Consider the following 16,781-nt stretch of genomic DNA (forward strand, 5'->3'; position numbering starts at 1 on the left):
CGAATAACTCAGACAAGCTTTTTCATTAACAGTTTATCCTTCTGTAAAACCCTGAAACTCCACGAGCAAACATCAAACGCACAGTCGTGATTGAGTTTTCAATGAATCCATAAATCCTACAGTCCAGCAGTGATCAGTGGTTTCAGAAGACGAATAAAAGTTCCTGCTGGGAGTTCCTGCTTGACACATGTCGAGTCAAGAACTGTTACAGCTGCTGCTGAAGAGGAACCATTGACTTTAAATGGTTGCTAAAACAACAGAAAAGCCACCGTTTTACAGAAGTCAAAGACTGCCTGCCTACTTTTATGATTTTCTCGTATAACAAGATATTATCTCGTTATAACGAGTTATTATTGTGTATTACAGGATATTATCTCATTATAACAGTTATCTTGTATAACAAGATAACATAAGTTATTTTCTCAAGATAACTTTTTATGAGATAACGGATTATATTATTATCATGTTATAACAAATAACAGTTATCGCAATGTAACAAGATAATAAGTTAGCTCGTGATAATGAGATAGTGGATCTCGTTATAACAAGAAAACAACACTCGGGCACTCACCAAGGGCGGACGCTTTTCTCTGAGCTCCCTTATCTATCTCCCTACCAAGGCTCTTTGTCTCGTCTCCCCAGTCCTACTGTGACTACTCTCAGTTTTTCTCAATTTCAAGAAACATGGATCTGATCTGCTGGGCTGCGAATGTGATTGACCAAATTTATTCCACCATGCGAGGTGGGAAAGCGGATCCTACCTGCCCAGGGGGCACGTCTGCGGCTGGATATGTGAATGATCCTTGGGGCAAATGGAGAATTTTCTGCCTGTCGCAACTCTCTCTGGAAGATGTTGAAGATGTTTACATCATTGGATTACTGGTCTCCGGCTTTCTGCTGATTGGAACTGGTGGAACCTGGATGTACCGGAACGTGGCGAAGTGGCTCTCTGACAAGGGCGGACTGGGAGTGCTTTGCGCTGAGACGCAGAGAGACGTACAGACTTAGACTGATAAATTGAATGGACTGGAGGCCAAGATCGATGCTCTGTCTGTCCGTGTGTATCGCATCGAAGTCTCCCTTGGAAGGCTGGAAACCATCATGGAGCGAGTGTCTGCTCGACTTGGAGGGAATCAAGAAAATTGACCAGATCTGTGAATTTCTCCGCCATAACGCAGCACCTGGACTTCAGCAGGCACACAGAAAGTTTTGTCTGTCTGCGAGAAAACAAACATCTCTAATCAGGAACCCCCCGACTGTACCAAAACAACTCAGCTGAAACTGCGCCGGTTGTCATGGAAACCCGCATTCCTCCCCTGCCCATGACCTTCACCACAAATTCAACGCCTTGGTGACTCTTCCTTCCAGGCCCCCCTCGACTGTGCCTTAGAGTGCTGTGCGACCGCGGATGGCTGCCACCTGGCTGGACGTGTTGGGAGTCAGTTTGTGGACCTTTTTGTCTCGTGAAATTAATGTGCTTCAATGTTGATGTATTTTTGCTTGTACTTTTAACTCATGCCGCCCTCTGCGACACGGGCTGAGGATACTTGATTTTTGACATCTTTCCTTTCCTGTACCCTCATGTGTCTTTTCTGGCCGATAAGCGCTGTCGAGAACGGCTGCTGCCCACCACCTAATTCCCCCCAGGGTGTGTCCCAAAGGGATTAATAAAGCTATGTCTAATTGTCTAATGTCTATAAACAAAACATCTGTCAGGCTTTTTTACGGAAGATGTTTTCAGCTTCCGTACTTTTTTGAAAAAAGCTTTATTTCCATGAATTTGCCACCATGGTGGCAGAGGGGGAGCGTGACGGTCTGAATCAGCCGCTCTGTCAGCCACAGCAGGTCAAAGTGGGGCTGCAGGGGCAGTTAATGCAGCACGACGCCCCTCACAGCTCTAATGTAGTCCTTTCAAATGGACTTGAGTTCTTAGTTTTAGACCAGTGTTTTTCAACCAGTGTTCCGCAGCGCACTAGTGTGCCGTGAGAGATGTTCTGGTGTGCCGGGGAAAATTATCCATTTTCACAAATCTAAAACATTTACCATCACTATGGTATCAGCTCTGTGTTCATCCAAACGGCCCTGATTTAACACTGGTAGATAGGAAGGTATAAATAACAGCATATAGATAATTTACACTTCATATTAATAAAATCATATTTACATCATTGATTTTGTGCATAATCTTATATAGTATTTTATAATAAATCAAACAGAAAGAGCCGCTGTTTTCAGAGATCTAATGTAAAAGAACTGAATCTCTCAGAAGAGACAGAATTCCATCACTATTGTGGAGGGAAACAAGGGAAGACTGTCGTTTTTACTTTGTCTGATAGTTTTGGAAGTATTCTTAAAAAAATAAAAATACAAAAACTGATTATTATTTAGAAGTTTTGGGTTTTTTTTTTTTAATTATTCTTTCATGATAATATGGAGACTGTTTTGAAGAGATATGTTTAACTTAAGCAAATGACATTTGCAGCAAAAAGTGATAGTGTGTGTGTGTGTGTGGGGGGGGGGATTGAGATTGAGAAACACTGGGTTAAAGTGAAAGCAACTCTGCGCTGCAATGACGCTTCCCACTAATATAAAAATGTAGTCTAGATTGTGGAAAGACTGTACATCAATACAGACCAACATTTTTTACCTTTTGGATACTAGTGTGCCGCGGGATTTTTTTCATTAAAAAAAGTGTACCTTGGCTCAAAAAAGGTTGAAAAACACTGTTTTAGACCTTCCAGTTTGCCCCTGCTGGACATTACAGGAAACATATGTACATTAGATATCTTGGTTAAAGCAGGCTGCTTCACACCGGCTCCACAGTCATTGGTTTTCTTTTGATTGCAGATGAAGAAGCACATGCAGGAGCTGTCCAACAAGATCTCTCGTCAGGGTCTCCAGCACAACGAGTTGTGAGAGGCTTCTGGAGTGTTACCATGTTCAAAGAAAATAATGGTCCAAATGAACTGTTTTCTATGGAAGATTTTCTACTTTTCTTAGAGTGTAGGCATCACTAAATGACCACGGTTTGTATAAATCCATCTGCTGTCCCTGTAAATCTTGTAAAATCCTCATTTCAGGTTTGTTGATTTTATTGTTTTGTATTTGTTTGTTTAAACATTTGAGTACAGAGTGAAAATGTTCAGCCAGCAGTTTATTGTGTAGGCTACTGTTCACAGATGGAGCGCCCCCCACCCCCTGTTGTTCTTCTAGGGTGGTCTGCTGATAATTGTGAAAATAAATGCGAGATCAGGAAGGCCGCCGTCGCTGTTGGCCGAGCTGGTCCCTCGACACTTCGTTATTTTCCTGATGAATCTGAGAGTTTGATATGGAAACACAGAGCAGTGAAAATGAAACCTTTATTGTTCAGGAACATAAACAAAACAACACACACTACAGATGTCACTTGTACTGTCTGATCTAAACAAAAATTTATTATTTACAGCCCGGCTCTTCCTGACTTTACTCTACTGTCTTTTCTTCCTCAGACGGTGAGGAGCTCGGATCTGTAAACTGAAATCAAATATTCAATCATTCCTTCAATTGTTGGGGGGTCAGCTGCAGCCTTTCACCGTGGAGCAGCGAGAGCATTGATGGCTCTGGTGACTAATGATGGCTCCGCTGTGTCCCGCTCTGGCGGCACGGAGAGGGGGGGTAAATGTAATTTTCACCTGAGATCAACGCTAAGCTGCTTATTCCAGCTTCACTGCTCTGAAATAAATGCATGGATAGCTGCACCAGTCAGTCTCTGAGAGATACAACTTTAAGGTGTTATTGTGAGGGGGGGTGTCATTCACTGTTTGTGTTTGTCTCTGTCTCTCTCGATAGATAGATAGATAGATAGATAGATAGATGGATCAGAGCAGAGCAAAACTTACAGCAGGAAAATGTGGCTTCAGTTTAACAAACTGCAGGAAGGCTGTGAGGAGAGCAGCTGTTCTATTGATGTGAAGACAGAACCCCCCCAGCCCCCCAGCACCGGCAGGAGGAAGTTCTGCCTGGAGAGCTGTTTTCTTTGCATAACAGTCAGCAAGAGGTTTGTGGGAAATGCTGATAAGAGATGTGGAAAGCTGCTGTTGTGGGCAGCGTGAAGAGATGGGGGAGGGGTGTCCAGAGTTGGTTTGGGGGCCTCCGCTCCAGCTGGCTCAGCCTGTCCTTCCCGCCCCTGACGTACTCTTCCCCCCGCTCTACGAGCCGCTTCCATGTCCAGTTGAGGGCACCTGATGGGGTGGGTCTGTTGGAGAAGAGAAACCACGTCATCCTCAGAACAATGCTCATGAAACGTCCTTTATGACAACAGAAGTGTTGAAAAATGTTCTGGATCTTTCTATTCTGTCGAGGTGTCCGAGGCTACAATTCTTAAAATTCAGTGTCCTAGAAATTTCCCAGGAGTCTTAAAAACTAGTGTGCATTGGTGCGCATTGACTATATATGAGAACTGGACTGTGTTGCTCCTCCCCCCTGGTGTTCCAAGTTGTGGTTCAACTTGGAGGAAACCATGAAAATGGTCCTAAATTAGTGACTACTTCTCCAGCTGTTTCCAACTGTTTCTCAGCCATTCCCAGGACAAGGACACACTCCCTGGCTTTACCAAAACAAAGCCCCGAAAGTGTGACAAGCAGAGCGTGGCGTGGGGGTGCTTTGTGTGATCTCTTGTTTGTGAATCAGTGTTGCTTAAATGTGGATGTATTGTTGCTGTTTCTACTGCGACACAGGTTGAAGATCCTTGATTTTTGCTGAACTTCCTGGTGGATCTTTTCTTACCTCTGGGCAACTTGTCTTTGGATGTGTCGCTCTATCACCGGTTTTCCTCGGGATCAATAAAGTCTGTTGTATATCTAGTGCCCTGGATTTGTAAAAGCAATCAGACTCCATGCTCACCAGTTTTTGTTTTGTTTTGTTTTTGATACAACAAATATGACTTCACTGTACGAAGACTATCTATGAATTTACTGTGTTCTGTTGATGACAACTTTAATCGTTTTTTTTTTTTTTATTTAACCACAATTGTTCAAACGTAATGCATGGTTGTCTACATTAGCCATGAGCATTGATGCACACTGGCTTTTTGCAGAGAATTCTGGGAAATTTATAGTGCACTTGATTTTGGAATCGTAGATTTGAACAGCACTACAAAATGGTGAAAACACATGAAGTGAGTAATGAAGGAAAGGTGATATAACAATAAACTGTTGATGCTCATTAGATTAGTAAGATAGACCACAATGCATTGGAACAATTTTCATATGAAAACGATGCGTTTTTTTTCATCCAAGTTGTCGTCATCAGTGGATTCATAAAAAGTTTTAGTGAAATGTCTATTTGTTAGGTTTTCACTTCTACGAATGGTTACGACATTCTACTTTGAAAAAGAGAAGTCTTTAGCCTGTGTCTGAATTGTGTTACGATCCTGGGCACTAAATAGTCTTTCAGAGGTTAGGGAGTAGTGAGGGAATTCAGACACAACCTCAGAGTCAAACCTTGTGTTCTCTTAATTCCATTTCTTTGGTTTTTCACTTGTTCAAAGTTGGGATTGAATTAAACTTTTTCGCGTTTCCCTGATTCTCATTAAGAGCAGCGAGTCTCAATCCATCCACAGACTTTACTTTAGGGGGGAGTCATCTTTTATGACCCACACCTCTGTCAGGATCACAGCGGCCAGTGTGGCGCATCTCATGTTGCCATGGATACCGTCAGCATGAGCCTGCAGGTGGTTTAAAGAGAGACCTTTAAAAGTGTTTGCGCAGTGATGTTACAGGGGGCAAACTCCCAGAAGTTGTGTAACTGGAAAAAAAGTTTGGCAAAAAACGCTTGATGGGTTCGTCACCATGGCAACAGTGCAGACATGGCAGAGCGGGAAGGTGACTGAAATTTAGAGCTTTTCACAAATCATTCTTTTCTGAGGCAATTCTTCAAGTTTTTCTATTTCTCCGATTGGAATTTCCTCAAATGAATCTTTAGAGGAGCAGATGTTTGAAAACCTTGAAAATCAAACATTTCTTCTGAGGAACAAAACTAATAATTAAAACAAGTACAGACGCAAACACTGAGCCTGTCGATGTCTTTTATTGCTGTTACCATGGTAACGTTAGGTTGATGAAGGTTATAAAATGGGTGAAAAGTTGTATTATTTCATTAAAACTTCCCTTAGTAATGCCTTTTCTTTGGAAAAATCACTAGAAAGATGAAAGTGATCTACATATTTTCACACGATGCAAAGAAGGAACCAAAATGATCAAAAGATGTAGAAAAGGAAGTGTTCAGATGAGGTAAAAGCTCGTTCTTACTGGGTTTCTGCAGATCGCCTCCTCTTGCAGCTCCATGTGGACGACTTAAAGGAGCAGAGCTGGGCTCCTGCCGCTCCGGCTGCATGTTCAGGAGCTCCTCGGCTGAGAGGAGGCTCCTGGAGACGTTTGCACATTTACCAGCACCTCCCCAGCGAGGCCCAGCGTGGAGCCAGGCACATGGAGGAGCTTTGACAGGAGACTGGAGCGACGCTGAAGGAGAACACACAAAGCATCAGGAGGAGCGCACTCTCCTCCATGCAGCAGTGAGGAGCTGATCCTACCACTCGCGGATGTTGGCCTGTGGAGGAGGGAGGTGACAGGAGGAGGAGGAGGCGGTGAGGATGGAGGAGGAGATAGCATCCTCATCCTCTGACCTCTCCATTCACCAAAGCTGCCTTCCACACAGAGGGGGGGCTCTGCTGAGAGAAGCCCCCACAGCTGACTCCCTTTATTCTGAGCTTGTTTTCATATCATTTCCATGGAAGTGCAGATGTTATGTGAAGCTCTAACTTATGGAGAGAAAATAGACTCACTCTGCATAATTCTTGATTCGTAACTCGTATACGTTTTGTGCATAGGCGAAAAAATTATAAAATAAGAAAAAATACAATTTACACACAAGGGTCCAGCATCGCTTCCTATCCCTCAGGACGGAGCCTGGTGTCAGAGGCGCTGTCAGACGAGCTGGTGCAGATGGGAAGCGCTCTTTTCTGGAAAGTATTCTTATTTATATAGGGATAAGTCTTTTAAAACGCTTATTTAGACTTTTTTATATTATCAGGAATATCTGTTTAGGAAAGTGGGAATATGTCAAGATTTACCGGATATTATTCACAATCGAAGTTTAAAACAGTTCAGAAGAAAACTATGATGAACAAGCATTCTAGTAGTACTTGAACACATCACTCACGAACAAATTTTGAGACGTGAAGAGTCTCACAATAGATTCATGTGTAACTGATGCGTGTGCATAACAATTGATTCGTGTGTAGTTTTTAAAGATTTGTATGTGTAATTAGTTTCAAGCTGTTGTCATTTTACTTTGTGCATGTGTAAATTGTATTTTGTATTTTTGTTCAATTTTGTATTTTTTTTACTTATGTACAAAACATATAAGAGTTACAAATGAAGAATATGCACATAATCCTAATTTACACAACAAATTACGCATGCAGAAATCAGAGTGAGTCTTTTTCTCCCCACGCATGCACCCAGCAGACAGTGAATCAGGAGCAGGAGACGGTTCACATTCACAAACACGTACCGAGTGTGGCTGCAGTTCTGCAGGGTGCCAGGTCTGCTGGTGGAGAGCTGGTGACCTTTAGGACAAACACAAACAGGTTCATCTTTTCACCTCCCATTCCAAATGAGCCGACCCTCCGTGTGAGCAGCACAGCAAACGTTAGCTGATGTTTCATGTCAGTTCAGCCGGTCTGTTCCAGGATCTGAGCTGTTCTGATCACTGCACTGCTCACGGCTTTAATTTGAGTAGAAATTTGGTCAGCGCAACATACGTTCTGATCATGTCATCAGCTGTGACCCCCCCCCCACACTGACTCCATGACCCATTCCAGTCCAGAAGGAGCCTAAAACAGGGACTTCTGGGAACTGCCTGATGCCAGCATGATGACCCAGGCATGTTTGGGTGAAACTCCCTGGTTCTGGTTTCTGACCTGCAGGAACTCACCTGCGTGGAGTGTCTGCTCCTCACCGATCGCAGCTGCTCTGCAGTTATGTAGTCGCTCCAACCCTGACAGCCCTGTGTGAGGAGACAAGAAGAAGTTTCACTCAAGTCTTCTTCTTTTCTGGCTACATTCACAACCGCCAGCTAAAAGACTGGAGGCTGCCTGTTAGGGTGGTGGGAAAGGAGCGACAGAGGAGGAGAGCTGTGTGTGGGGGCGAGGATACGTTCCAGAACAGAGAGGCGCTCTGGTGTCCAGACGACAGATAAATGGCTGGCTGGCCCAGACAACAACTGTCTGACAGTTCCTCCATTTCCTCCCCCGACAGCCGGGTAAAGACGCCGGCAGCCGCATCTGCAGTTCCTGTCACACAGGTTTCTCCTGGATGAGCCACATTCTCACGTCTTAACCAAAGAGATTGGAAAAAGCGCTTGTGTTCAGGACTTTCCTCTGAGAGTTTCCCTCAGTTTCATCACCACATGTCACCTGCTTCGAGTTCACTCACTGCAGAGCAAGCACACACTCACTCCCACATAGGCTGTCATTTCAGAGGGCAGGCTGCCTCCTCTCCGCTCTGATGCCAATTTGGGAATTGCCCCTCCAACACCAGCAGAAAATGGATTCAGCAGAGAGTGAAGTCCTGCCAGAGCGCCTCAGGTTCAGACAAACGACTGCTGGCAGCAGGACAGCTTCTGTCTGTGCTTCGTCAGGACCTGCTGTTTACATCTCCTCACCATGTTTTCCGTGTTTTCTTCTTTCATTTACAAGACAAACAATCATTTTCTCAGTGTCCTTTGTTTCTAAACAGCAGTCAGGAGCGCAGAGGAAGTGATTTCCTCTAAAGTCATCCTCTTTTCAATGAAGAATGTTGCAGATAGATCCGGGTTTTCCTGACACCAATTCAACAACAGCAGAACTTCCTGTGTCTTCAGAAACAAAAAAAGCTATCCGGCGGTGTTGCCCGAGGCTCTGTTCTGGGCCCTATTCCATTGATGTTGTACACAATTCTCTTGGGAAACTTTTCAGTAAATTGCAGCACATTTCTTACCATTCTATGCAGATGACATCCAGCTCTATTGTCCATTTTCTGAAAACAATTATCACAAGCTAGCATCTCTCCTTGTCTGGTTAGAATCAAAGTCTGGTTGCTTGACAATTATGGACTTTTCAACCCTCTAAAGACAGAGACCATCATTTTTGCTCCTGATGCAAAAATTCCGTGAATCAAAACAAACCTTACTTCTCTGTGTTCCTCTGTGCAGTCTAGTGTTAGGAACCTCAGTGTCTGGTTCGGTAAGTCACTCAGCAAGCTCACGAAAAATTGCTATCATTTGAGGAATTTGGCCAAACTAAAACCAATGTTATCTGGATCTGATCTTGAGCTGATAATACATGCTTTTATTTCATCAGCTTTTATTTTGATTACTGTAATTCTCTTTTAACCTGTCTTAATCTGTATAACGCCTCAAAATGGTTTAAAATTCTGCTGCAAGACTTTTATTAGAAGCCAATAACGTGCATGTCACACTTTCATTGTTACATTGTCTTCCTATTGGTTTTAGAATCGATTTTAAGATTTTAACATTTAACAGACAACTTTGCACAGACAGACACCAAGCGAGCTTTCTGACCTTCCAAAGCCCTAAACTCCAGCTCTTTCCTTGAGATCTGAAGCTTTTAAGCGTTCCAAAAACCTATTTTAAAACCAGAGGGGATCTTGCCTTTCAGACATTTGCCCCACAACTCTGGAATGCTCTCCCATTGTCACCGCATCAGATTTACACGGCTGAGTGTTTTGAAGGTCAACTGTTGCTTTTTAGTAAAGTGTTACAGCCCCAATGGGCAGACCTGGCTCAGGTCTAGGGGGGAAACCAAAAATGGGACCATACCAAAAATAGGACACAGATGAGAAAAAGGAACACAGTTTATTAAGGGAAACAAATAAACTGTGTCCTGAAAGGCAAAAGGGAAAACAATTAGTGTGCTTGTCCAAACAAAAAGACAAACACAAGGAATTAAAACCTTGCCCGAAAAAATAAGCCGTATTTTCACGACTATAAGGTGCGCATAAACGTCTCAAATTGTCTCCAAAACATGCGGCACGCCCTATACTGCAATGCGCCAACTGTGGTTTTTTTTTTTTTTTTTTGGAAGGCGGATTACATGAGAACTTTGATGTTTTATAGCTGAAGTGAGCACCACTCACACGAAGCGCGGACCGCGTGTCCGTGCTCCCTCATTTCTCCCCACAAGCAGTAAATGTGGGGAAAAAAAATCACATTTGTTCAAATTCAAATTTGTTTTAATGAATTTGACATTTGATATCAGATGATTTGTTATTATTGAGGCAACTTGTGAACTTTCAGGGTGTTAATTTCATATGATCATTGTTTTTTACAGTGCTTGTATCCATATTCATTTCCCCTCCTTTTATTCAAATTTCCTGAACTTTTCTTTGATGATCAACACGTTAGTCACGTGCTCCACGTGTGTACCGCTAGCATAAACACCTGTTGGATAAATAACACCGCTAGAAGTCTCTCTTTACGGTCAGACGCTCTGCTCTGCTTCTCTGCCTACTGCGCGCGTTTTCACCTGTCAATGGAGCAGGTGGAGGAGTGCACGAGGACCCGCCCACTTCATGCGAAAAAGCAGAGAAGAAAAAAGTTGAACCAGCGCAACTATGTTTTTAGACAAAAGGTGCACGAACGCACGCACGCATCCTCCCAGCCCACCCGCCGCAGCAACAGACCCCCTCGTCCGCGGCAGCCCACGCGGGCCGCCTCGGTGGGCGGTGGACCCGGACGTGCACCAGCAGGGAGCACCAATTCGTTGGTTTTAGTTCCAACACCGTGATCTAACAGATGATAGAAAAACATCAATTGCGCTTTTTTTTCACCATGAAGCGCTGAGTTGGCGACTCCTGCTTTTGTCGTGCGCAGCGGCCCGTACCGCTCGTTCCTATAACTAATATTGCTTTATACTCATTCTTACTCGCTCATCATACGTCTGGCCGGGGGCGGGGCCTTCCGCTGTTTCTGTGACTGAGATAAAGACTGTCCCGCATTAACCCGAGAGGAGGAAAAGTAGGGACTTTTTTTATGATTGTCTCCACAAACATAAACAAAACATCACAGTTCAGGAGAGCCAACAGGTTACCCCCCCACTGCAGCACCTGTCTCTCCCCCGGCGTGTGGAGCGAGCAGACGCCGCTGAAGGGAGGATGTCTGTCTGTCTGCAGACAGAACCGCCGCGCTGCAACAGGACAAAGACAGTCGTAACGGATTCGTATTTTACTTATTTATTTCCGATCAGGTCACTGAAAACAGCTCGTGCCAAAAGCTGAGTTCCTGATTGGCTGATGCGATGCAGCACCTGTCAAACTCTGATCTGCTGTGAAATGAAGTCAGACTTTCAAGTGCTACGCGGCACGCGCTCTCGTGCTCTCCTCAACAGCTGCTTTATATGAGCCCGCCCACTATGTCAGGAAAAGTAAAGGGATTGGCTAAAACTTCACAGTACTGAAGAAAGTAGAAATGATTGACATGGCCAAAGAACAATGAACTTCAATGAACTTCAATGAACTGCTGCACTATTTGCAGCAGCTGCTTTCGTTTCGGTAGAGCTGCGTAAATAATAACTGTTTCTGCTTGGAATCAAACTTTGGTGACCAGCCCTAGTTTTACCATGCCTGTGCCCTATGGTCAAGAGCGCCTTATGTATTTGTTAAATACAGAAAAAGTACCAGTAAGTGAAACTGCGCCCTATAACCCAGTGCGCCCTATGGTCGTGAAAATACGGAAATAATTCAGGAAGACAGTTTACCCAGCCATGTTGACCGTCAGAGTCAGCAACTCCCCCTAACCAAAACTACCTAAGGAAAACAAATAAACAAAGCCTGCAAACTAAGACTACCAAGATCCAAAATAAAATAACAAAATCCTGCAGTGTAAGAGGGGAAAAAGAATGAAACAACCCAGCACAACTCAAAGTAAACCCAAATGCTGCACAGCCGGCTGCTCTGCTCCCTGCCCGCCTTGGTAAGGCTACCTCTGTCTAAGTGTTCCACAACTTTGATATTTCCCATGGGCTGTACAGGTTTGCCCTTTTAGCTGTAAGGGCTGTGACTGAGGCCTGCATGAGGTAACAGAAGGAAGGCTGTCCAAAGTGGTGTCACAGGATCATGTGAAGATGTAGATGGATGTGCAGGAAAAATAGGAGGGAAGCAAGTTTTCAAGAGTGTCAAACTCCAGACCAAGCAACAGCTATGAAAAGTTGTTGGGAACACATTCAATCAAGCTGCAACCTGCATTGTAAAACTGAATTCCCCAAACAAACTTTTTTTCTTTGCACAGAAAAAAAGTTTTGGGAGGAACTGTTGGAAAAAAACAGCCAAACATGAGATTCAGTGAAAGAAACAATATGCGGATAAAGCTGTCAGTCACAGTGCAAGCACGGGAGTGGAGGGTTAATGAACTGGGATTGTTTTGAAAAATCACTCCTCTATATACCAGACCAGGGCTGCACCTTCCTGGTCCTTGAGAGCTACTACCCTACCTGTTTTCCAGATCTCCTTGCACTGCTTGCTGCTGATTACCTGGACCAGGTGGGTTCATTCAATCAGAATAGGAAGACATCTGACTGAACTAATCAGCAGCTAGCAGGGCTTGGACATCTGGAAAACAGGCAGGGTGGTAGCTCTCGAGGACCTGGAACGGGCAGCCTTGTACCAGACTATTACAAACTCAAGAGTCCGTTGTGGGAAATTTTAGTCTGACAAGTTTTGCTGGAACCACGACGACCTGAAGTCCATCAGCTCTGGGATGTGGTTTGATAAATCCTGACTGATCAGTAATAGATGTTATTGTGGATTTTTCTTTATTAGTTTTAAGCTGATTAGCTAAAAATTTGTCAGATTTATTAGTTTTCAAATCTTTCTAGTCTAAGTCTTTTTATTGTGTTTGTTTGTTAATTATGTCGTTTAACTGAAGCCTTAGTTTTTTTAAATCTCCCAGAATCTTATCTTCTGCAGAAGCAGCATAAGCTGTCTCCATTATTTTTATTTTATTTTCCAATTCTATTAATTCTGCTTTCTCTTTACGTTTTTTATAAGTTGAATAAGAAATGATTTTCCCTCTCATGACTGCCTTTGCTGCTTCCCAGAGAACACATGGTGAGATGTCAGGAGTATTGTTAAATTCTAAGAAGGTTGCCCACTCTTTTTTAAAGAATTCAATAAACTCTTGATCTTTTAACAGAGAGTTATTAAACCTCCAGGTTGAACCCGAAGGTGTTGCTGCTTCCCTGACAATATTTACAGAAACTGGTGCATGATCACTGATAATAGTTTCTGAAGTTCTAAGACTTAATGTCATGCATGGACATTTATTCAGTAACTTCTGTATGTTGATTTTGCTTCAAACAGCTGGTTTCACTTCAGGCTGTGGCAGAAAAAGCTTTAACTTTTGTGTTTGAATCAAAATGAATGAGCATGAATCTTCTTCCCTCCCAGCATTCAGACCGTTCTCTGAGCCGGTTCATCAGCGCCTCGCCAACACTCGCTGTGAGGAACAACTCTCTGACAAGGTGGAGGGGAGCAGCAGGACCATCACACAGACGTTAGAGCTGAGATGAATGAAGAAGTACCTGATTTACTCCAAAAACCTGGAGGGGTGTGGGCGTGCCCTCACGCTCCACAGAGGGGGCGCTCTCGCTGCCCCAGGAGTGAGAGCGCTGCATGGAGGCCTGGCGCTGAGCCTTCAGTCTACTGATCGCTGTCTGCACCTGAACACCTCCCATGCCTTGGTTCTCCGCCCTCCCCAGCGCAGGCAGAGCTGGGGGTTCGGCCTGCGGCTGCAGGAGCCGGCGGGGGGTGTTGTACCACAGTCTGAGCAGGCCAGGGGTCTGGTATTCAGCACTGTGCCTGCGGGACGCTCCAGAGCAGGAGGAGGTGGAGCTCTGCTCTGGCAGCTGAAAAGGTAAAGGTGGAGGGGTTGGAGTCAGAGCACAAGGAGGTGAGGAAGTTGGGTGAGCAGGAGGGGGCAGACTCACTGGTGAGCAGAGCTCCTTTCCTGCTCCTTGGATCTCCAGGCTCCCTGTGCGAGAAGAGTAGCTCCCGCAATAGGAGGACTGACTGCCCGTGGCAATCCCAATCCCACTGTCCAAGGAGCTCTGCCGCCCGCTGTCATGGAGGCACCGAGGGTGGAGCTGGGCGTAGGCCAGGCGGCCCCCCGTCATGCCATCATACAGCCGGTCATCTGAACGGGTCAGAGCCTTAAGCGTGGAGGAGCTCGCCGCCATCTCGCCAGAGAGGTGCGGCCGCACTGACGGCTCCACCCAACACGCCAGTCGCCTCCCGTAGCTGGCATCCGACTGACAGGAGGAGGAGCTGGAGAGGCTGTGGTCGTCCCCGGCAACAGATGAGCTGCAGCTGTAAGCGGAGGCTGAGGGAGACAACAGACAAAGATGAGGAGCTGTATGGAGTCAAATCAGGATCAGCTTAAAGGACTAGTAATAGATCTTAAAGATTTAATAAGAAGTGTTACAATTCTGAAAATGTCTTAAGGTGGATTCAGACTTGTTGGCTTAAAGGGTTAGTAATGGGGTTGTGGGTCTTTTTCGGTGTTAACTGTATTTCGCCTTATATTTACCATTTCCAAATGTTTTCGCGTGTTTTGAGCAAGAAATATTGAAATAAAACGGCATTTTTGAGGCCAAATTTGGCAAACCTGTCTCTTCCGGGTAAAAAGCTCCGTTTTGGTCACGTGGTGCGTGTGACGTCACAGGGGTGAACATAGCAAGATGGCTTCTCCTTTGCGTGTCGGAGCTAGCGATAGCGGCGATATTTCAAGGTCCACAATTCTGTCTTCAGACTCAGATTGTGGAAACATTTGTTCTGAAAGTGACGCTGATTCTGAGGCGCCGGGTGTTTGTGGTTTGAGGACTGTAAAGCCCTATCAATTTGAGCCGGCAGCGCGTAAAGTAAGAGCTCACAATCTGGCAATGACACTGACAGTGACGCTGACAATGCCGATGAAAACGACAATGTTCCTCAGTTAGAAGGACGGGCTGGCTTATTTACAGATCGGTTTTAAAAACAAAGAAATTCTGAACCTTTTGGCGACTCTAAATCAAATCATCAATGACGCTGACTATCCGGGTCGGTAATGCAGAGTTTCATATGCAAAATAAAGAGCTTAGAGACATGTTTGCAGGACCGTCCGCCACTTTATTATTATTTATTTATTCACTTATTTAATCACTTTATTCACATACCCAGAAGCTCTTTCACCACCTTACTGCATGTCTCTGACATGCTCAGAACCAAAAGAGAATGTAAACAGTGCTCCGTACGCCCCGTTCTCCACATGAATCGTCCCGTTTCAACACACAACAACAACAGGGGATGACAACAGTCTGTCACGTTAGCTAAGTACACTGAAAATTCCGAAAACGATTCCTCTTCAGATGAAAGCATCACACAGAAATGAATGAGATCTGATCTTTCACGGAGGAAGAAATGACTGGTGGACCGCTGCGAGTGTCGATGGTTTCATCAACGGATCTGCAGAGATCCTGCAAGCCACCATCAATGATTAATAAACTGCAAATCAAACAAAGAAACTTCCAAACATGTGCAATGTTTTAAACATTCAGTTTACCTGTTGAAATCAGAAGCTTTTCACAGTTTAGTCGGTCTGGTTCTGCTCACAGTGTTCATTCGCAATAGGCTCATTTCGATTGTAAATCTCGTAAATTTACGACTTTAAAAATCATAATTTTATTTATTTATTTATTTATTTTTGGTGGCCCTAATACTCCGTCGGACCATAACACCGATGTTTATAGAATTCAACTTTGCCGCAGCGCACACACATACATGTATCAGCAGACACCCTGGGTCCGCCTGAATTCTGCTGCTGGCGCTGTCTCACTCACATGACGTCAACGCGTCACGTGACCCAAATCGAGCCGTTTCTGAAGCAGGGCCAAATGCGAGTGTGATTTGTCGTTGATTTTGTCAAATTTTACAAAAACCTGCGTTTGTCAACGGTAATTATTTGTTATTTTTGATACATTAGAACATATGGAATATATCTGGATACTTATTTTAAATTTGTCCCAGGCCATTACTAACCCTTTAAAGTGAATGAAAAACAAAATAGAAAATAAAAAAAAATTAAAAAATGAAAATTTCAAACTTGAAAAACAAAAACCTAAAATTGTAACCAATTAAAATAATGTTTATTTGTACTTTCAACTTTCCTGTTTTCATTTTTCCCTCTTTGCTTTCAGTCCTCAGTTTACAGTTTCACTTCAGAGTTTTCGAGTTTTTACTGCTGAGCTGGTCCTTATTTCACATGGGGCGGGGCTTTGAGCTCATTGGCTACTGGGACATGTTTCCCATGAACCCCTAAGAGGTATGATGTGAGGTCTTTCTGCTGCTGGTTTTGTCTGTTTCCGTCTCCGCCTGCATCACCCCACTCTGATCAAACAGAGAGAGCAGTATCACCAGTTTTAACTCGCTAATATCGCGGTGTACCTTTCACAGTCTCTCTGTTTGGGGTATTTTTTCAACTTTGCTGTTGATCTTTTCAATCAATCTCCTCCATGCCGTTTTTCACACAGACGTGCAGCTCAGCAGCGTTACATAAATCAAATCAAATCAAATCAAACTTTATTTGTATAGCACGTTTAAAAAAAAGAATTTCACTCAAAGTGCTTTACATAAAATAACATTTTAAAAACAAAAGGTAATGCCCACAAGCCCCACCCTTCCACACACACGTACAAACGCACATCGACATATCAC

The 16,781-nt window shown here is 44.1% G+C and overlaps 2 protein-coding genes across 10 annotated transcripts in view; one reads left to right on the plus strand and one right to left on the minus strand.

The window, feature by feature from the left end:
* The window catches only part of lrpap1 (low density lipoprotein receptor-related protein associated protein 1), a gene marked incomplete at its 5' end in the record, with an annotated part of 83,605 nt that extends 80,309 nt beyond the window's left edge, over nucleotides 1–3,296 (plus strand). For both annotated transcript variants that reach the window (XM_036211206.1, XM_024262164.2), the window contains 1 exon segment: nucleotides 2,848–3,296. In XM_036211206.1, the coding sequence (XP_036067099.1) occupies nucleotides 2,848–2,916 (69 nt within the window). In that variant the 3' untranslated portion in view covers nucleotides 2,917–3,296.
* Nucleotides 3,297–3,345: 49 nt separating this feature from the next.
* The window catches only part of LOC112139378 (protein Dok-7), a 77,104-nt gene continuing 63,668 nt past the window's right edge, over nucleotides 3,346–16,781 (minus strand). For 6 of the 8 annotated variants that reach the window (XM_036211123.1, XM_036211169.1, XM_036211138.1 and 3 more), the window contains 7 exons: nucleotides 14,021–14,412; nucleotides 13,616–13,939; nucleotides 7,975–8,046; nucleotides 7,552–7,606; nucleotides 6,569–6,706; nucleotides 6,288–6,497; nucleotides 3,346–4,234 (listed from right to left, as the gene is read on the minus strand). In XM_036211123.1, coding sequence (XP_036067016.1) covers nucleotides 4,188–4,234; nucleotides 6,288–6,497; nucleotides 6,569–6,706; nucleotides 7,552–7,606; nucleotides 7,975–8,046; nucleotides 13,616–13,939; nucleotides 14,021–14,412 — 1,238 coding nt within the window. In that variant the 3' untranslated portion in view covers nucleotides 3,346–4,187. The remainder of the gene's footprint in view (nucleotides 4,235–6,287; nucleotides 6,498–6,568; nucleotides 6,707–7,551; nucleotides 7,607–7,974; nucleotides 8,047–13,615; nucleotides 13,940–14,020; nucleotides 14,413–16,781) is intronic. The other 2 variants (XR_004947546.1, XM_024262161.2) reach the window with 2 other exon arrangements.

The sequence above is a fragment of the Oryzias melastigma genome, linkage group LG1 (assembly GCF_002922805.2).
Source record: "Oryzias melastigma strain HK-1 linkage group LG1, ASM292280v2, whole genome shotgun sequence".
Lineage (NCBI taxonomy): Eukaryota > Metazoa > Chordata > Actinopteri > Beloniformes > Adrianichthyidae > Oryzias > Oryzias melastigma.